The sequence below is a fragment of the Solanum tuberosum genome, unplaced genomic scaffold (assembly GCF_000226075.1).
Source record: "Solanum tuberosum cultivar DM 1-3 516 R44 unplaced genomic scaffold, SolTub_3.0 scf00514, whole genome shotgun sequence".
Lineage (NCBI taxonomy): Eukaryota > Viridiplantae > Streptophyta > Magnoliopsida > Solanales > Solanaceae > Solanum > Solanum tuberosum.
In genome coordinates this window covers 302,377-322,936 of record NW_006239454.1, presented here as the reverse complement: position 1 = coordinate 322,936, position 20,560 = coordinate 302,377, and the positions used below count along the sequence as shown (strand labels likewise).

The 20,560-nt window shown below is 32.3% G+C and overlaps 3 protein-coding genes across 4 annotated transcripts; 2 read left to right on the top strand and 1 right to left on the bottom strand.

Moving 5' to 3' along the window:
• Window positions 1–1,933: 1,933 nt before the first annotated feature.
• LOC102587367 (peroxisomal fatty acid beta-oxidation multifunctional protein AIM1-like) lies at window positions 1,934–7,788 on the top strand. Its single transcript, XM_006365121.1, has 19 exons — window positions 1,934–1,966; window positions 2,304–2,422; window positions 2,806–2,877; window positions 3,774–3,836; window positions 3,921–3,977; window positions 4,069–4,136; window positions 4,223–4,304; window positions 4,391–4,446; window positions 4,548–4,835; window positions 5,019–5,105; window positions 5,237–5,411; window positions 5,517–5,638; window positions 5,789–5,952; window positions 6,071–6,325; window positions 6,448–6,569; window positions 6,741–6,862; window positions 6,966–7,114; window positions 7,226–7,364; window positions 7,463–7,788. The coding sequence occupies exons 2-19, from the start codon at window positions 2,326–2,328 to the stop codon at window positions 7,475–7,477; spliced, it is 2,133 nt and encodes a 710-aa protein (XP_006365183.1). The 5' UTR covers window positions 1,934–1,966; window positions 2,304–2,325; the 3' UTR covers window positions 7,478–7,788.
• A 704-nt stretch (window positions 7,789–8,492) lies between these two features.
• Window positions 8,493–13,589, bottom strand: LOC102586798 (putative hydrolase YtaP). 2 transcript variants are annotated; one of them, XM_006365119.2, is made up of 13 exons: window positions 13,342–13,589; window positions 12,283–12,359; window positions 12,120–12,200; window positions 11,786–11,914; window positions 11,624–11,710; window positions 11,170–11,223; window positions 10,948–11,038; window positions 10,801–10,871; window positions 10,647–10,716; window positions 10,440–10,492; window positions 9,727–9,820; window positions 9,502–9,599; window positions 8,493–8,814 (listed from the first exon to the last, which is right to left on the bottom strand). In XM_006365119.2, the coding sequence occupies exons 1-13, from the start codon at window positions 13,424–13,426 to the stop codon at window positions 8,725–8,727; spliced, it is 1,080 nt and encodes a 359-aa protein (XP_006365181.1). In that variant the 5' UTR covers window positions 13,427–13,589; the 3' UTR covers window positions 8,493–8,724. The 2 variants fall into 2 exon arrangements, with proteins under 2 accessions (XP_006365181.1, XP_006365182.1); XM_006365120.2 differs by lacking the exon at window positions 13,342–13,589 and adding an exon at window positions 12,523–12,895.
• Window positions 13,590–18,606: 5,017 nt separating this feature from the next.
• Window positions 18,607–20,277, top strand: LOC102586465 (uncharacterized). Its single transcript, XM_006365118.2, has 2 exons — window positions 18,607–18,949; window positions 19,032–20,277. Exons 1-2 carry the CDS (start codon window positions 18,685–18,687, stop codon window positions 19,382–19,384), a joined length of 618 nt encoding a protein of 205 aa, XP_006365180.1. The 5' UTR covers window positions 18,607–18,684; the 3' UTR covers window positions 19,385–20,277.
• The last annotated feature ends 283 nt before the right edge of the window (window positions 20,278–20,560 follow it).

Below are 20,560 nucleotides of genomic sequence, written 5' to 3'. Positions count from 1 at the left end.
ACCCTCATAATTATATTCTTGAATAAATGAATGATACTTAATATTTTTTAATCAATAGAAATAAGAATATTGAGAGTAACTCAAATAACAAGTTGTGATATTACATATTTACTATTTGGTAACATTGTGAGTGCATGCGATTTATATATTACGTAACATTTCTTTTTAAAAATACGTAGCGAGACTTTACTTTTTCACTTATCATTGGTCTTCATGTTTTTGTCATATGCCTCAAAATTTTCATATTTTATTTAGCTATTTAGAAGTAATTTTATTTTTATTTGTGATGGGGTGATGTTTTTATTATAATAATAATAAGTTTATATTATTATTTTCTTTTAGGGGGGTAAATCGTATAGTATGATAATAATAATATATTTTTAGAAATAATGATTCTTTTATTATTAGAAAGTTAAGATATTAGATTATTTATACTTGTCTAATAATGTTAGAAGTTTTATTTTCTATGAGTTTCTTTATCATGTATGTAATTATTTCAAACTATTGATGTATTTTTATAATTTTGTGTTATTATTTATTATACTATATGTTGTAAATTAAAAATTTAAAGATCCATAGGGCTTACACCCAACGTTTCGAGGCTTACACCTCTCTCTATGCTAAGTAAAACGTTCCGCCACACGCCCTCGCCTTTTAAAACACTGATAATTGTTATTATTATTATTTTTAGATAAAAATTATATGGAGAAACTCATAAGACAATTTATATTAATTTTAAATATATGTAAATTTTACATTTAAAAATTAAGAAGCAAACTTTGAATACGCAATAATAAAGTCTAGATGAATGAAGACGCCAAATTATAGATGAGGGGCAGATTATATACTTGTTTTTAAATTTGAATAAACCACATGTGTACATCTAGAGAAAATAGTGTAATTAATTGGAAAATTTACACGAAAACAATTACTCTATTAATTTAATAAAGTAGGCGTACGTATGAATTTTGTACTCCCCAAGACCCCAACTACTTCTATCATTATGTACTAATTAATAATTAATACTCCTAACTATTTTGAAGTATGTCATTCATTCATTCATTTTGAACTTTTAGTTGTTAGGGACAAAAAGTTAACAAATCATTATGTATGTATGTATTATTTTAATCAAACACTGTTAAATCTGATTATAACATAAGTGGTGCTGGTGCAGTATATAAAAATCGTTTATTATTCTTCGCACACATGGGAAATTATTAAACAAATAGGAGAATATAGCCCTTTTAGCGTTCAATAATTTTAAATTCTAGATCGGCGTACTAGGCTCAACGACATGTTAAGTAATATCAAAATTTTTAATAAGGAAGTATTGAAAATATCTCTGATCTTGGTATAAATTATTAGTTTCATCCCTGAACTATTGACACCTTTAAAAATATTCTTCTACTTGACTAGCTAAACTTAGATATACCATCGATTTGTCACATGACATAGCAAGTGATCTCAAATTTTTGTAGGAGCATGAGACTCTTGATAAAAAGTCAAGGGAAGTGTTGAAAACTGTACCTCTAGACTTGACGAGAATTTAGGGGTGTATTTCACTCATGTTGCAAGATTGAGGGTGTATTTAAATTCAATTAATCAAGTTAAGGAATGTTTTAAGACTGTCAATATTCAAAGATGAAACTAATAATTTACACCAAATTTTGAGGTGTTTGTAATATTTTTCTCAAATTTTAATTATATATATAATATATATTTTCTTAAAAATATTGTAATCCTTTTAGAATAAAATTTTTGATTCCGCTACTCCTGAAGGGTTCTTGATAAGACAAGTCAAGGCTCAGTCTATATTGGTAGCTCTGCCAATAGATTGGTTTGGCTATTATTATTTTTTTCCAACTTGAGTGGCCCTCTTTTTCCCATATAAATAGAGCACTCACTCACATAACAAACTCGTCCTTGATCAAATCACACAGCTTCCACAAAAAATTAGAAGGCACAGGTCTACTTTCTCTTCTTCATTCATTTCAAAAACACTTGTAGCATTGCTTACTCCCTCTTTTTCTTCATTTTGAAAATAATAATAATATATATCCTTATCGTTCGTTTTTATTTGTTCATAATAAAATTTTACACATTCTATAAGAACTAATAGTAAATGATACTCATATTAGTTAGTGTATATAGTCTTTATATGGACTTGAGAAATGATTTGAAATGAGTGATCTAAAGTACTGGACAAGTAAAAGCGAACCGAGCGAGTATTTTGTAGTGTCTATTGTAAAGCAATTCTAATGAAATAAGAGCTTACCAAATTTGTGTTTTTGAATTATATATAGGAAATTACTATATATAGAAGAAATGGCAAATAAGGGTTCTATCAATATGGAAATTGGGAATGATGGTGTGGCTGTTATCACTATGATTAATCCACCTGTTAATGCCTTAACTCTCTCAGGTTCTTTCCTTTTTCCTTCTTACTTTCAGTAAAAAAGTTTCTAACATTAAAAGCCCGTTCAGATTGACTTTTGGCTTATGACTTATAAATCAAAACTATAAATTAGAAATTCTAACTTCTGGTTTTTGATTTATTTTTGTTATTTTGGCTTTAAACAAGTGCTTATAAGTACTTTTTTTTTAAATTTTATCCAAACGCTCTAAAATTGCTTAATAACTGTTTTGATTTAAAAACATCTAAAATAAGGTAATCCAAACAAAATATTTATCTTTATCTTCTTTCTTTTTTTCAGTGAGAAAGTACATTTTGCTTATTTGCTTTTTATTTCCTTTGTTTTATCCTTCTGTTAATGTTATTAAGTGTGATTTTTGAATATATAATAGCAATTGAGGAGTTGAAGAGATTCTATCAAGAGGCTATTGATTGCGATAACGTGAAGGCCATTGTTCTTTCTGGTAAGTTTTGCTCTCACAAAAAAATATACGTTAGTGTATATTTTATGTAAATTATACAATAATATACAAAAAAATATATATATGTTTGTTGGCTATTATTTCGATGGACGGCTATACAATGTAGTTTCCAAAAGAAAAAAAAAAACCATGCCTGAGTAACGATAGAATAGAATAGCATTTACGCTTGCTTCAAAATACTCCCTCTGTTTCAATTCATTTGACTACTTTTTAGTTTCACGTGACTTTCAACTTTTCACGTAACATGCCTAAGACTGAAAAATTAAATGATATTTTGATACATTTGACATATCTTTAATGCTAGATCACAAGTAATATTCAAAAATCTTTTTTACTTTTTTGAATTTTGTGCCAAATCGAAATAAATTGAAATACGAAAATATGAATTAGACGTGATGATGGATCATTTTTGGTTTTAGCACATTGAATCAAGTCAACAAATAGGTCATGACTCATGACCCAATTATTTTAAACTTTGGCAAGTTTTGCCACACAATATTTGTAGTAACTTTTTATTTTCTAATAGTCAAATTCAGTGGTCCCTTAATTAGTGACTACCAGTTTTAAAAAAAGAGAGTCAACTATAGTGGACTTTAACTAATATTTTCACATATGGAATGAAAATTTACAATAGAGTAATCCTTTTGTTCTCTGATTATCTACAAAATTAGTAAAAAATATCAGATAATTGTTTAAAGTTAATGCCAATAAGCAAAAGTGTCAAACAGATTAATTAGTATTGTAAATCTAATGTTCAAATTTGTTCATCATAGCTTCTATTGTTATGATATTTATGAGCTGCTAATGTCTTTGTGCTAGATTAACACTTCCATTTTAATTTGTTTGTCGTCCTCAAATTCAAATTCGTATGTTTATAGGTGCGAATGGTAGATTTTGCGGAGGTTTGGACATCAGTGTTATGGAGAATGTTCATAAGCATGGTAAATTTTATCTCACTTATTTGATCAACTAATGTACGTACCTAATGTTGTCTAACCAGTTTTTTCCTAATTTTAAAATTCCAGGAGATATATCACTTCTACCTGATGCATCGATTGGTCTAGTGGTTAATAAAATCGAAAGTATGTTCATAATCTAAAGTATAGTTGGTAATTAATATGTAGTAGTAATTTGATTGTGTAACCAAAACTTTCGTGATCATATTATATATAGATGGGAATAAGCCTTCTGTTGCTGCAATTCAAGGATTTGCTCTTGGTGGTGGTTTGGAGTTGGCTATGGTTTGTTCACTCTGTTCTACTTTTTTTCATTTCATTATAATTCAATGTTTCTCAAAATTTCATTTATTTGTTTATAAATTGTGTAGGGGTGTAGTGCTCGAATTGCCACGCCAAAATGTGATCTTGGTTTACCTGAGTTGAAGCTTGGAGTTATTCCAGGATGTGGAGGTACATTTCTTTTATACTTATATGTTTATGATTTGGTATGCCTCTCTGTTTTAAGTTTGGAAAACTAATTGTACATGTGTTATTAGGCACTCAAAGGCTTCCAAGGCTAGTTGGGACCTCAAAGGCTGTTGATATGTTGATGGTAAGTGTAGGTAGCATACGCTATGTAATCAGTCGTTGTACGTAGTTTAGATGGTAATGTAAAGATTGCTGAAGCTGAAGTTTTGTGTAAATATTGAACAGTCATCCAAGACTATAACTTCTGATGAGGGGAAGGAGTTGGGTCTTATTGATGCCATTGTCTCTTCAGAGGAGCTCTTGATAGTTGCTCGGTGTTGGGCACTTGACATTGTTGAAGGCCGCCATCCAAATTGTAATTCTCTTGAAAAGACGGATAAACTTGGACCTAAGGATGAGTCACTTGAGATACTGAAAAGTGCTAGACAACGTTATACAGTGCCTCGTTATAGAGCCTGTCTTGATGTGATCGAAGAAGGCATTGTAGCTGGAGGATATGCTGGTGTTCTTAAGGTGAACAATCTTATGGCATTACGTCTGTATTTTGCTTCGATATGTCAATGACTTCATATCTCTCCCCCTGGTCATTCAGTTGGGAAACATTTATTGCCTATAGTTTCTATGGTGATTTCTACGATTTCCTTCCGAGTAACTTTGTTTGCTTCTTCCTTATAATCAATGTGTAACTAATTGCAGGAAGATAAGGTATTTAAAGAGCTAGTGTTGTCAAATACTGCAAAAGGTCTTCTTCATGTATTTCTATCCGAACTTGCAACAACAAAGGTCAGTTTCCGATAGATATTAGGCAAAAAAATTCTTCTTTTCATGTCTAATTAAGAATGGACAAAGAAATTGGAACTGTTTCTAGGGCCTACTACAATGTAGTCTAACAAAGTGGTAAATACAATTTACAGGTACCAAGTGTTACTGATATTGGGCTTAAGCCTCGGAGAATAGAAAAAGTTGCAGTTGTTGGTGGTGGATTAATGGGATCTGGCATTGCTACAGCTCTCATTATCAGCAACATTAGTGTTGTACTTAAAGAAATTAACCATGAATATTTATCGAAAGCTTTGAAATCAGTAGAAGGTTAGTATATAACATGTTGAATATCTTTGTATAATGTAATGTTCCGCATCGCATGTTGTTCTATTAAGTCAAGTCTGAAATATTGTTATGCTATTTGTGTTGCAGCAAATCTACAAGGCTTTGTAACAAGAGGAAAGCTGAATCAGGATAAGATGAAAAGGACTTTGTCTCTTCTTAAAGGCACTTTAGACTATGAAGACTTGAAAGACGTCGACATGGTTATTGAGGTAATAGTAATACATTCACCATCTCTTCCTCTTAGTTACCATGCTGAATCATTATTTTTATTTTCATATTGGATGTCTGTCTTTCGCATATCCTTGTAGCTGATGCATATTAAACGTATTTCTGATGAAATCTATGTCTCTCTCTTTTAGGCTGTTAACGAGAATGTGTCTCTGAAACAATCAATTTTTGAGGATATTGAGAAAGTTTGTACTTCAGAGTGCATTTTTGCATCAAACACATCTACAATTAGTCTTGATGTGATTGGGAAAAGAACAAGTAGCCAAGATCGCATTTTGGGGATACATTTATTCAGGTGAGGTTCAATTTTATACAGACTTTTTGCCTTCTGAGATTATATACTATTACTGTTTCATGACTTATTCTGTTGCTTAATTCTTGTTTTTCATTTTTGTTTCTTTTCATGGATGAAGTCCTGCACATTTGATGCCTCTGGTAGAAATCGTGAGGACAGAAAATACTTCTCCACAAGTAATTGTTGATGTGATAAAATTCACTAAGATTTTGAAGAAAGTCCCCATTGTAGTGAAAAATTGTACTGGTTTTGCTGTCAACCGGAGCTTCTTCCCTTATATGCAAGGACCAGACCTGTTGGCAAATTTAGGCGTTGATATCTTCAGAATTGACCGCGTTATCACTGAGTTTGGCATGCGACTTGGTCCTTTTCAGTAAGTTTTTCTCTAGACTGAAAATTGTTCATCTTGACATGAGCATACACAATATATCTGCACCTCTGTGTATTTACACCAATTTTGTTCATATTATCATTTTAGTATATTATGTTACGCAGGCTTCAGGATCTTACCGGCTATGGTATATTTTTGGCTGGTGTAGAAGAGTTTGTTGCTGCTTATCCAGACCGTGCTTTTCAGTCTCCATTGGTTCAACTAATGGTAGAAAATGGACGGGAAGGTACTGAACGAACACATTTATGTTTTCCACTTAACTCTTGGCTTGAAAACATTTCTCAAATTCAAATTTAAGGAAACAGAATTTTGAAGGGAATGTAAGTTTCAATTTAAGAAGTTAAATGACACCTTTAAAGTGGTCTGGTTTTCTAAATGTATATGTATTACGTCGTAGGTAAGAAGAATGGTAAAGGATATTACACGTATAATAAAGGAAGCAAGCCAGAAGCTGATCACTCTGTGCTACAAATCGTTGAGGAGTCTATGAGACTTACCAATATTGCTCCTGCTGGAAAGGTCTGTTACAGCTGATTAAAATTCACGCGTAACAACAATGCTATATTGTTCATGTTCGAGTGATATAAGGCTTAACATGATTTTGTTATGTGTGATTCTGCAGCCAATATCTGTGACAGATGAAGAAATTCTAGAAATGATATTCTTTCCAGTGGTGAATGAGGCTTGTCGAGTTATTGAGGAAGGAATAGTTGTCCGAGCATCTGATATTGACATTGCATCTGTCCATGGATTCAAATTTCCCTCAGAAACGCAAGTAGAAAGCAGAAATCAGGCCACCTCTATGTAGATAATTCATCGTCTATTCTGTACGTACTAGCTATTGAACATATTGTAATGACTGTATGACTATATTCTATACAGTGGAGGCGTCATGTTTTGGGCTGATACGATTGGATGTGAGTACATATACTCGAAGTTAAAAGGTTGGTATGAGGCATATGGTGATTTCTTTAAGCCATCAACATTCTTGGAACAGAAAGCTGCAAAAGGTCTACCCTTGGTAAGGATATTGTAACCATTCTTGTTCATCTTCATCTATATATCATAGCTTATTTGTTCAATTCATTGACATCCTTCGTCCTTCATGATGCATCGTAGGGAGGATCGTGTTGACCTAACTCCAGATACTATCACGGAATCAAATGCAGATGCAGCAGGAACGCGATCATGCCGAATTATTTGCTTGGAAATAAGGAGTGAAATTTGGTTTTCACTGGGATTAGATTGGAGTTTCATTATGTAAAATCAGTTAGTTAATTAGGCTTGATTTCTTTAACTTTTTGAAATTCTTTTCCCTCAAGTTAGTTGATGGTAGATGTAAAAGAAGCCAAACTGTATGGTTCCAGTTTTGGCTCTATAATGTAATCATCTGAGAAAAGGTGAATTAAGTATCCCAAAGTTTCTCAAAGTTCCTTTTGTTCAAAGTATTCCCTTATAATGTAGGCTGAACTTTTCCTAATGGACGAGTAGCCGAGCCAGAATTTTCACTAAGGGATTCAAAATCGAAAGAAGTAAACATGAAAACTAGGCGAAGGGGGTTCAACATCTACGTAAAAACATAAAGAGTAATTTAACCATGTATATCAACTATTCATCCAACCAAAACTAGTACTCCCTGTGTCCCAATTTAGATAGCACACATTCTTTTTTAGTCGATTTCAAAGAGAATGTCATCAATCTATAACAAGAAAAAACTTAACATTAAAAATTTTCCTATTACCTTTAACAAAATAATTTATAACCACACAAATATTTATTTTGGACCATAATTTTTAAAAAAAGTGTTTCTTTCTTAAACTTTGTAGCTAGTTAAACAGTGTCACGTAAATTGGAGTGGTGGGAGTATCCACGTGATGGCAGAAAATCCGAAACTGAAGATGATGGATAAATAGACAGAGTTGAGAAAAAAAGGGAACATCAAAGGCAACTTTCCCCTTGATTAGTTACTATAATGAAAGAATTAAAAGGATATGACTAGAACTGTTAGTGGTGTTAAACTTGAGTAGGGTTTCAATTTTACAAGAGGATCAAGTATCCAACAAGAAAAACATTAATAGTATGAGTATAGGAAGCACTTTACCCAAATATAGAACTTTCCAATGCGAATTCGAATTTAGTTGGACTCTAATACACTGAATTATGCCAATGCCTCCATAAAAAAAGAACAATTTGGTTTGTAGACATCCATTTTCCTTAAATTCTCAAACTTCTCTAGAGAATTATTCTTCTGTCCAAAAATACACCCCTCGTGGAAACATAGTCGTCATAATATAAAAAGAAATGGAAGTCCAAATACAAGCAAATAATACAAATTGCAAGCTTTAACAGCTATCCTTCAAGATTTTATTGTACACTGGTGATTATACTTTAAGAAATCTGTCAAACCAGTCACTTGCTTCTTTTACCATCAATGGTGTCATTTGATGACCAATTCCAGGTTGCGCTATCAGCTGAAAATTATTAGAACAAGCATTTCAGAACCTAAGAAGATTGATCACCCAAAAAAGAAGGTAGTAAATTAAAGGACATGTTCTTCAGCAATGCTAGTTGCAAGAAATAGATATTTACTTCCAAGTTGCAATAGAGAAGTAAAATCCAAGAACTAAAAGACCAGTTGGTATTAGGAAAGCCATTATTCTAGAGATTTGATTAACTAATTCGGTTAGATTTTTACAAAGTGACAGTTCTGAGCGGATTGAAGTAAAGAGTATGAAAAGTCCGAAAGAACAAGTTGGAGACAAAGTTATCCCAAATGAAGTGAATGGAAAAGGGAAAACAATTAAAAGGTCCTCAAAAGTAATTGAAACAGGTCAACAACGAAGGCTTATGGTTTAATGATATCAGCATGAGTCTCCCCACACAACAGTTTCACACTACTCCTTTGAGTCTTACCCTTCCACTCCCTAGTTTCATAGAAATAACTTTATAAAAAAGGAAATTTAAACATGTTATTTTTAGATTCAAGTACTGAATTGCAGCAGAATCCACTTCATAATCAGTTATTTGTGAGTTCATACCATAACATGTTCATTTGGTTCCTTTAAGGTCCTCAAAACTCATACTTAATGACAGCTAAGTAAGGAAAAAAGTTTCTGTTTCTTTTCACAGAAAAAGCAGGCTGGAGGTAAGCTTTGTACCTTGAAATTCTGAGGACAATTAGTCTTTTCATAAGCTCTGAGAGTTCTTGATTCTGGAATTTCCAGGCCACCTAGTGGGCAACGAGGATCATCTCCCCCTACAATATTTGGAAAAGTAGACTTATCCTTTAAACAGCAAGAGAAGGAAAAGAGCACATGATGATTGATGGGTAATAAATGTAACGAATTCTTTTGTCATTATTTAAGATATGTAGATTCTTGTACCATTTAAAATCAGTAACGGGCGTGGTGCAATAGTTGGAACTGTGTATGGTGCATCAAATTGAGACGCCAAACCCGGGGCAATCCTATCCCAGACCTGGTGAGATATGCTACTAAGTAAACATCAGATAGTTCCATGAAATACAACATTTGAGAAGCGTGCTATAGATTTTAACAATGTCCGATATTCAACTTATAAAGATAATCGCAAGAAGCATCACAAGTATAATATTTAGGACTATGAACTCAAATCTTTTCTAAATCTAAGATCAATCAGTTCCCATAACTCCTAAGACTGTAACACAAACTTGTACTACTAAAATAGTCATGAATGTTTATAATGCTGTCAGACAGACAATACCTGGAGGAACGAACTTTTCTATTTCAAGTTTTTGATGGAAGTGATTAATTTTACAAGGCTGCAACCACGACATATAGCTCAGGTTTGCTCCAATAAAACTTCCTTTAGCATACCTAGAATGTAATAATATAAGACCACATACCGCTGCCCCTTCCCCCAAATTTAATCAGTAATGTACATATCCCATCCTATACCTTATTTTAGTGTATCAATATATAGCTCGGAGTCTGCCGAACCTCGCATCACATGAATGCCTCTTAAATAATCTTGAGAAGGAGCAGGAAGACCACAGTATTTGAATTTCTCATCATGCATGAATGAAAAAAAAATTAAACATGAAAGTTATCAGCCTAACCTTCTGAACCACTTCTTTATCAATTGCACTCTTGTCTAAATCAGCACGTGCTTCTGAAAACAAAATAACTAAAACAGATAAGTAAAGAACCCTATATGCAGCACTAAAGTAGCTGGTAACAAACAAGTGAGTCAGATGTGATGGGGAGCATATAGACAGCAGTAAAGTAGCTGATCCAACTAATAAGGTTCTTGGAGTTGCGTTCACCTTCAAAGACAGCCTTGATACTGTTAACTCTTGCTTGCCACTTATCATGCTCAATTGCCCATCCAAAACCCTACAATCTCATTTCAATATTCTCATCATAATCTTGTATCAATTAAAATCTATCACTGATCCTATTATACTTAACACGAGGTACCTGAACACCAATTATAGGGACAACCACAGAATAGCGAGTGTCAACAAATGCAGCAAACCAAGCATGCATACCTGCAAGGCAGAAAGTATTTGAATCTGATGTTCTTTCAGATACTGTTATGTAAATTTCCTAATTCACTTGTCAAACCTCCAAGAGACTCGCCAGTGATTCCTATCTTTGATGGGTCAACATCTTCCCTCTCAGTAAGATAATCTGCCAGTTTTATCAAGTCCCAAACCTTCAAAGCTCAGCAAAAGATATGCTCAGAGCCCCATATATCAACTATTAATCATGGCAGTTCGAGAATAACAACAAAATTTCACCAAGCTTCTCAAATGGTAGAATTAGGTTAGTTTTTTTAATTATTACCGTATCAAATATGAATGGCATTGTATCTCCATTTTTCCATGATGACACTAGGGACTGTACTACAGAAAAGAAGATGTTAGCAAGATCAAGTCAACCTGTATAGTAGTATTCAAGCATAATTGATTGGATCACCATTACTTATTCTCATTATAAAAACCACTCATAAAAGAGTATTCTTATTGTGAAGCCAATTGTGAGAGAAAGTATTTCCCGTGTTTAGCTTACTCCCAGTTGTCTATATTCAGGCCTTTCATGGGCTAAAGTTCAAACAGAAACTCCATCATCAAACAACCAAAAGCCAGCGGTATCATCTATTCACCATATCCATAACATGATTTAAAACCACATATCACAAATTTTGGATAGCCCACTGTTGCATAAGCATCTGGAGAGGAAAGTTCTTTTCTATATCAGCTAATTGAATATACACATAAGCAAAAGGCAAAATACTAACATCTCGATAGGTTGTGATGCTGGTCGCACGTTCTCCATGGTATCGAGAATCAATTGCAACAGCAATATATCCCCTTGAAGCATATCCCTAAAAGAAAAAATTATCCTTGATACTCCATTGTAGTGAGAACTCAAGAATATTGAAGAAAACAACAGATGTCACCTCAAGCAATGGCCTCAACCACTCTTTGCATTTGTTCGTGCTATGCAGGAAAACAATAGTAGGCCTCCTTTTCTTTTCACTTTCTTTCATCCTCAATACCAATACAGGCAAGAGCCCTTGCCCTCCTTCCTGCAAACAGTAAGAGAGTTACAGCTACCTAATTTAGTCATATCTCAAATAGATTATTACAAAAGTAACCACATCTCAGAAGTCAGAAGATCATCATCTAAATGCTTATTCGACTACTCAGGAGGTACACCGTTTAATAAACGGAATCTGGTTACACACTAATAAGTAGATTAATCGACGAAATATACTTCTAAAATCATATCACCTCAGTAGTCAGGTAGAAATTTTCCTCTTGAAGCAATTCCTTAAAATTGGGTATATCTTCCTTTGGGCATGATGCCATTGCCTGTATTTTCAGATAAAAATGTTAAAATGAAGTCTCCGGAGTATAGAATTGGCAGTACAAAGAAATCATAGTAGTTTTGTACCTCACTGAAGGTTGGCTTTGGAGATTCCTGAAAGAAAGGATCCTTCACAGGTTTTCCAGGTATTACAGATAGTGGAACTGGAAAGAATTAGACCAAGCAAATACAAGATTGTTAATTTAACATCCAAAATATAAGTAGGCAACAGGGAGGAACTAGACCAGACAATAAAACTTCTTAATTACCACCCAAGAGATAAAGAAATAAAAAGACACAATTTTGACAGTAATTCATTGAATCTACCAAGAGATAGAACTGATGATCTCAAGATGCACTCTTGCTACTAGAAAGGGCGACTACAGAACCGTTATTGTACAAGAGTTCAGCTTCATTATTCCTGCCAAGTAAACTACTAATGTCATCCTCCCATCTCTTCTCATCCTTGACAGTCATTTCTACTTCCTCTATCCTCTCATTCCACGAAACAAGATTAGAACAAAATTCTCCACCACTCACAATTTCAGTCTCCAATGAACCCAAGCTTAATTATCTTACAGAATTGCAACCATCTAATCAGATTTGCATCATTCAGCTGCTACACTTTTCTGTTCCATTCTAGTCTTCCCTTTCTAAATAATCCCTTCTATCAATTATTCCCCAGTTCAGTTCCAAAATCAGACCCCTCCCCCACACACACAAAAAAAAAAAAAAAAAAAATTAATGTAACACTGGAAGTTGCCACCCACCCCCAAACAGTTCCAAAATCACCCCCCCCCCCCCCACACAAAAAAAAAAAAAAAAAAATTAATGTAACACTGGAAGTTGCCACCCACCCCCAAACCCAGAAAAGTGGGTGGAAATGGTTAATTCGTACAGCAATCATACTAAGAACGAACAAAATGCGGAAAGAAAAAAAGGCAACTAATTTTGACAGGTTATTGCAGAAAAAAGGGAAAATGCAAATGCTTGAATCGATTGACAATGACAGCACTAAATTGACTAAGAACTATGATTCAAAAAGTTAAAAGCTTGACAGTCATTATAGCAGTAAAGTTCAAATGCAATTTATCCCCAAAACTTCAATCGATTCGTAGACCAGATCATTAAAAAAAAAAAAGAGACCTTCAGAAGGACGACGGCTACGAAGGACTTGGAGGAACTGAGATCGGAGCCCGGCAGCAGCGTCGTCTGTCTCCACCGTCGCCATGGATCCCGATCAGTTGAGCTGAAAAACAAGTCAAGATTTTGGACTAATAAATAGAGTAATTACTTGCTTTTATTTTTTTAATTTGCATACATGTTCTGCAAGTGAAGAACAAAATTGGAACTTTCCAACAAAATGCATCTGTCCGAATTTTACTGTAATGTCATTATTACAATTATTAAAATTATTATATGTTGAAGCTATATGTCAAAGTTGGTTAGATTATTTTGGAAGAAACAATATGTTAGAGTCCGGCATTAAAATAGATATTTTTTGGAACCTTAAATATTAAAAGGATTTCCTAAAAACAAACATCAAAATGGACCGTTTGCTTATTTACAAGGAAATTATAACTATTATTTTTAACATTGTCATCCCCGTTAACTTCAAATCTATCCAAAATAATATTACACAAACTTAAATCGTCCATAAATGGATGACCTACAATTCTTTTTATTAGCTTGTCACGTGAATATATATAAAATAACGACTTTTTTCAATGATAAAAGTATTAAAAACTTGAGAACTTTTTTCATAAAATAAATTTTACTATTTATTTGCTTACATCAATAATAAAAAACTATTGATGTCGACGAATAACTATGTTTATTATATTTAGATCAACAAACATCACTACTAAGTACTAATTTAACAATATAAATTACAATCACAGTGTCAATTGAGTTTCTTCTTTTTGAAATTTTTTAATTTATTTATATTAATTTTTCGTTAAATCTAAGAGCATCACTATATATGAAAAATAACAAAGATATCACATTTTTTAAAAATATACATTGGGATTTGTTCAATTAGGGATGAACTCTGGAAAAAAATAATTCAGTTCATGAACTAAGGCACATTTTTTGTTATAATTTTTTTTAGGATTCTTTCGTGATGAGGTGAACTCCAATCTTTTTTAAAAAAAAAAGATGTTGTAGTTCGTTCAATTACAGGCAAACTCTAATATATTTTTTAAAAAAATAAAAAATTGAACCAACTAAGACAAGTTAGAACTTTTACGTATCAATCTTTTTTTTTTATGAAAAACACATACGGTTCGTCCATAATTGGGCGAATTAATTGTATTTTTATTTATTTTTAGATAAAAAGATTTGTCAAACTTTGAACCCTATTCCTCATGGGATCGATCCTAACCTTTGTTGGACATATTTTGGACAATGTTGGACATATTTTGTTGTGGTTGTTATGTATGTCAAGGTGATGAGTTACTTGTTCATATTTCATATATTTGCAGTTGGTCGATGATCCTATTAGTACATTATTTTTTTGAGACTGATATTGTACTTTTTCTTTTTTTTAAGTACATGACATATTTCGATTATTGTTGTGTGACTTCAGTTGTGATTTCCATGTTTCCTGAATTTAAAGATGATTTGCTTCTTTCGGGCTGCCATAGATCATATTTTTCTCTAATCCATTGTTCGGACTTAGATATTTCCTGTTTTGGGATTGCCTCCCTATATTCTAGGCTATGTTAGATGTTTTGATACACGACTTTCAGATTCTAGAAAAATTATTTCTGCACGTTTTCCATCAACACTTGAGAATATTTACTTTAATTAATGAGACTACTATTTTAATTGTTTGTTAAGTGTTGGCTGGCATAATTGATTCTCGTACCAAAATTTAGAGTGAGACCTCTCACAACCATTTAGAATATATTATAAATTAAACCCCTCTTATTTTATAAAAAAATGTATATAAATCTTGGAAAGATATTATTAGAAAAAAAATGAACAAGTTGCTATAATAATCTAATATAATTAAAGGAGAAATCATAAATTACACAAATATTGGATTCTTATTATCCTAAATAATTTATTTTTTTTTATTATTATTATTATTATTATTATTATTATTTTTCCTTATTTTCAAGAGTACCCCACTTATATTTTCTACTATTCTTTTTAGCAAATCAGTAATTATTTTTTTCCTTTTCTAGTTTATTGATTTTCATTTACCTTCCCATTAGGTAAAATATTAGGGTTATTTCTGCATAATATTTACTTTGTCTTTTTCATTTTGTTTACAACGGCCGCATATATTTAGGAGTTTTATTCCTTATTTTCTAATTAAAAAATTACTTTTCACGTGTCACATACCACTATACTTTTGTTTGACTAGGGTTTTTGCAAGTTAGTGAGTGACGTGGCCTCTCCTGATTGGATGAGGATTGTTTTGGTCAAATTCATGAAAATTTTGTAAAGAAATAAATGCACGCAATTTTATATATAAAATTACAAAAGATTTAATGTCTTAACACTTCAGTTTTTCTATATAAATATCTTCTTTGTGCCTTTTAATTTCATATTATATTTATCCTTAAAAGTATTTCTCTCTCACTCTAGAATTTGAGTTTTTCTTAAACATTAGGGTTTTCTCTTTAATCTAATCTTAAATTCCGTTTGATTTAATCCAAGATCCATTTTTGGGTGTTCTGATCTGAGATTTCGATTTAGGTGAAAGGTATGATTTTTTTCTCTTCATCTCTGATTGTTTTCTTTCTTCAGTTGTGTGTTTTTTTGTTTCATTTTACTTATAATTTTACTGTGGTTCTAGTTAAATTTTTAATTTTTTTTATTTGTGAAATTATTCTTTGAATTTATTAAAATCAATGGAAAATCCTAATTTGACTTTTGAATTTTTGTGGATGAATTTTGTTTATATTTGATATGAATTTAGTGGTGCGTGATTTAGTTATAATATTTTTTATGTGAATTTTAATTATTATTTTTTTGTAAAGCTTTGTCATTTTTACCTATTCAAGTTAAGTTAATTTGCTTTAAAAACATTTAATTAGCTTGAAAATAATTGTCATATGTCATGTGGTTGGTTTATGAATTATTTTTGGTATACTTCCTTTTTAGGTTTTGTTATAAGTATGACTTTAATATGATTTTTGTTCAAGCTTTGATTTTATGTCTATGGGGTTTATTCTTTGGGTGTATTAAGATCATCAGGATCGTGAAAAATCTTAATCTAAAATTATCATAAATAACTTTTGTTTAGATCTGATATGAATTTTTGCGGAGCTTGATTGTGCAATGATGATTTTTATGTGAATTTTGAAAAAAATTATGAAATTTTGTGTTTTTTTCTTTTATCTTTTCAATTTTAATGAATTTACTTAGAAAACTCTAAAGTAGCTTGAAATTAATTGGCATATGTTTATACCGTTCATTTTAAAGGTTCATTGATCTTGTTCAGGCATTTGTATGGTTGTAACGCTTGTTGATTAAATGAGAATTAAGATTCATTAAAGACTTTCAAACTCAATTCACTAAAATGAAATGTGTACTAATCATATCATTACTATTGCATTAAATTTATTAGATTTGTATCATATAATTTTGAATTTAGAGAAGCTTAAAATTAAACACATGCTAATCTATATATATATCATTAATGATATGCTTGAATTATTGATACAAACAACATTTATTGTACATATTAAAGTATGATTATAATTGGATTTTATGTATTTGTTTTTGAGTTAGATGGAGACATCAAGTGAAGGAGATACTCACGATGCAAGTGATTCAAAATCACCTATTGATCTTAATCTTCCATTGCCAGTAAGAATGAATGGTGGGGATTGTCAGCATCTTTCGATACGGTTAGTTTCTTTTGTTATTTTTTGTACACTAAATTAGTTTTTTTTCCCCTTTTTGTTCGCTTAATTAAGTCATCTAAAATCTTTCTTATGACATAATACTCTCTTCATGATATTAGTGAACACATTATCATCTTCCTTTTTCCCTACATTGATATTCATGTCTAGATAATAAATAAAGAATTATTTTGTGAAAAAAGATCCAATTATCTCTTCTCTGTTAGAGGATTGATTTCTCATATAATTACTTAACTATACTAATAATTACTACTTCAGAAAATCATCTTTCTTTCTTTTTTCAATAAAAAGTGACTTATTTTGAAGAAATAACTAACAGTTGAGTGCTCACTTGAGAAATCAACTCCTCTTTAAATTGAAAAGGAAATAAATCAATATATTTATTGGTCAATTTCTTTGCAATACAATCAATATGTTGCTGAGATGTAAAAGAAAGACATTATATATAATCTATTCACCTTTTGAATTAAGCAGTAACCCCTCAAAGCAACTTCCTACCGAAGAAGTTCCAGAACATAAGTGTTGTTGGTATGCTGATTACACTCATAAGATTGGAGTTGATGGAAGTGTAGGAGACAAAATTGGACCACCTTCTCTTAGATTGAGAAAGGAAACTGATCAAACATCAAAAGGAGGTGATGCAAATTTAAGAAAACATAGTAGGTGGGATTTGCAGGAAGATATCACAAATGTTGCAAAGTGTCGTAAAACTCAAAAAGTGCGGTTGATGACCGAATTGTTGAGTGGAAAATTCAATTTGGGGAGAAGTTCTATGAATGCTAAACTATTTTCAGTGAATAATATGTCCATGCAGCTAAATACAGTTGCACCACCTATGGATAAGGGTATGAGGATGGCGGTTTCTCAGTCAGAAAATGAGTTATATCAAGAGAAGTTACGTCAAACTCTAAAAAGCTTCACAAATGCTCAAAAACATGCTAAAAATGACCCAACTCAAAGAAAGAACATTCCATATTGGCCGACTATACTGAAGGACAATAAAAGTTGTGAGCCTCTCAAGGTGAATGGGGTTGAATCAAGTGAATCTTTACAGAAAGAAGTAATTTCGTCTGGAAGACAATCAAATTTGGTTCAATTAGATCAATTCAGGAGAAATAGTTTCATCAACCTCAACCCAATCATTGACCTGAGTCATAGCTCAATACTACAAAGAAATCAAAGATCTTCAAAGGTCACAGAAAAAAGAGCATCAACTTGTATGCCACCAACAAGTAATATGAGGATGTTCAGAAATTGGAAGGAAGTAAATTATCCCCAAACCCAAAATGGAGTATTTCCATGGAGAAATTCAGGATCAACCAATTTTAATCCATTTTATGCTAATGATGGATTGCTCAGAAGTAATACTGCAACAACACAAGTTAAGGATCGAACAACCAAACTTCCAAATTCAGTGCAAGTTTCTTCTCCTGTCTCCACCAGATGGGGGTCGCACAATATTGAAATATCAAGTCCAATAAAATTTTCTATTGCGCAGAACACAGCTTTTCAACCTTACAAACTACATGAAAATCATACATTTGGAAAAGTTGTTATTAGCTCAGTCCAAAAAGGAAAAACTGTAAGTGACCTTAAAAGTACGAATTCAATGAGAGTTGAGGACAAGAGCATCAAAGGTATGAGGTCTTTGAATCCTTTTTCCAATGAGGGCATGTTAGCAATACAATTGTCTAGATATCAAGAAAGACATTTTACCCCTTACAACATCCACCCACCATTTCTCTTGCATGAAAATCCATGTATCTACAATGGATCATTCTTGCCTCATCATCAATTGAAGGAGTCCTCTGGTATTTATATGAGTGATTTTCCTGAAATTCAAAGCTCCCGACAACATGTTTCTTGCTTTAAGGGTAAACTTGAATTTTCCACATTTTCATATAATTTGTGCATTTACTATTGTCTCAATCAAATAAAAGACGATTGATTTTACAGATCAAAGTGTATCTCTTGGACTCCAACAGAAGAAAAGAAAGGCTCATGCACTTGAAAAACTTGGAAGAAGAAAATTGCAGCAGTCTACATCTTCAAGTGGCATTCTACACATTGCTAGAAATTCTGGTTCAAAAATTGATATGATGCAGGATGATAATATTTCCAAAACATTAGACATGAGGAGCTATTATACCCCTACAACTATATTGCCTGTCATTAGAATTTCTAAAGAGAATCCTCCTTGTCTTTTTAATCAAAATCCTGTTGATATTGCGGATGCTGATGATGAAAGGTACTTCAGAACTATTAAGGATCAAAGAATTCGGGACAAGAGTTCTTTGCGGGAAAACTAGAGTTGAAGTAAAGTCGGATGGATGGTAGATGCAAAGGAGAAAGGAAAGGCAGGGAAGAATGCTAGTTGTTCGTTTGAAATATTAATTCTTCTAGGGATATAATAGTTGTTAATTCAACTATTGTCACCAAAACATATATCTTTGTTCGTTTCGAACTTAATCTTATACAAACGGTTTAATGAGACAAATCAACTTTGATGTTCATCTTTTGTTTTTCTGGTATATGCATAATGTATTGATTCTTTTATGTTAGAAATGTTTTAGGTGACTCTTTAAACTTCTTCGGTTAGTGAAAAACACTTGTTGAATTTTGTCAGCTATTATTTTAGTGCAAGCTACTATTTTAGTGCAAAGTGTCACGTCTCGTCACTTTGCTTCTCAAATTCGGCACCGAAATAGGGAGAAGAACTAGAGTTACAGAGAGGCTTATGGAGAACTCTAGAACCCCTTAGATATTTTAAGAAGACTTTGGAATTTCCTAGAAATGGTAGAGAATTCTAGAATGTGGACTAAAGTGTAATATTGTAGGAACTTGTAAAGTAATTATTATTTACACTTAGACCCTTAGAGAATAGTATAAATGGATGGCCTCCCATTTGCAAAATCATCCAACAAAGTGTAAGCAATCTTTCACAAAGCAATACAAAACCTTCTTTCAAAGTTCTCAGATCAATCCAGGAGAAATAGTTTCACCAACCTCACCCAATCATTGACCTGAATCATAGCTCAATACTACAAAGAAATCAACGACCTTTAAAGGTTACCGAAAAAAGAGCATCAACTTATAAATTTGCATGAAAGGAATTATCCTCAAACCCAAAATGGAGTATTTCCATGGAGATGGTTACAGAAAAAAAGAGCATGAACTTATATGCCACCAACAGGTAATATGAGGATGTTCATAAATTGGAATGAAAGGACTTATCCCCAAACCCAAAATGGAGTAATTACACGGAGAAATTCAGGATCAACCAATTTTAATCCATCTTATGCTAATGATGGATTGCTCAGAAGTAATACTGCAACAACACAAGTTAAGGATCGAACAACCAAACTTTCAAATTCAGCGCAAATTTCTTCTCCTGTCCCCACCAGATGGGGTCGCACAATGTTGAAATATCAAGTCCTGTAAAAATTTCTATTGCGCAAAACACATCTTTTCAACCTTACAATCTA

Excerpts from the sequence above, each read along its gene's own strand:
- LOC102587367 (XM_006365121.1), top strand. The coding sequence starts at position 2,326 with ATGGCAAATAAGGGTTCTATCAATATGGAAATTGGGAATGATGGTGTG. Across the intron at positions 4,137-4,222 it reads GTGGTTTGGAGTTGGCTATG|GGGTGTAGTGCTCGAATTGC; the intron begins GTTTGTTCACTC and ends TAAATTGTGTAG. Across the intron at positions 4,305-4,390 it reads AGTTATTCCAGGATGTGGAG|GCACTCAAAGGCTTCCAAGG; the intron begins GTACATTTCTTT and ends ATGTGTTATTAG.
- LOC102586798 (XM_006365119.2), bottom strand. The coding sequence starts at position 13,426 with ATGGCGACGGTGGAGACAGACGACGCTGCTGCCGGGCTCCGATCTCAG. Across the intron at positions 11,915-12,119 it reads ATTTCTACCTGACTACTGAG|GAAGGAGGGCAAGGGCTCTT; the intron begins GTGATATGATTT and ends TACTGTTTGCAG. Across the intron at positions 8,815-9,501 it reads ATTGTCCTCAGAATTTCAAG|CTGATAGCGCAACCTGGAAT; the intron begins GTACAAAGCTTA and ends AATAATTTTCAG.
- LOC102586465 (XM_006365118.2), top strand. The coding sequence starts at position 18,685 with ATGAGAGTTGAGGACAAGAGCATCAAAGGTATGAGGTCTTTGAATCCT. Across the intron at positions 18,950-19,031 it reads ACATGTTTCTTGCTTTAAGG|ATCAAAGTGTATCTCTTGGA; the intron begins GTAAACTTGAAT and ends TTGATTTTACAG.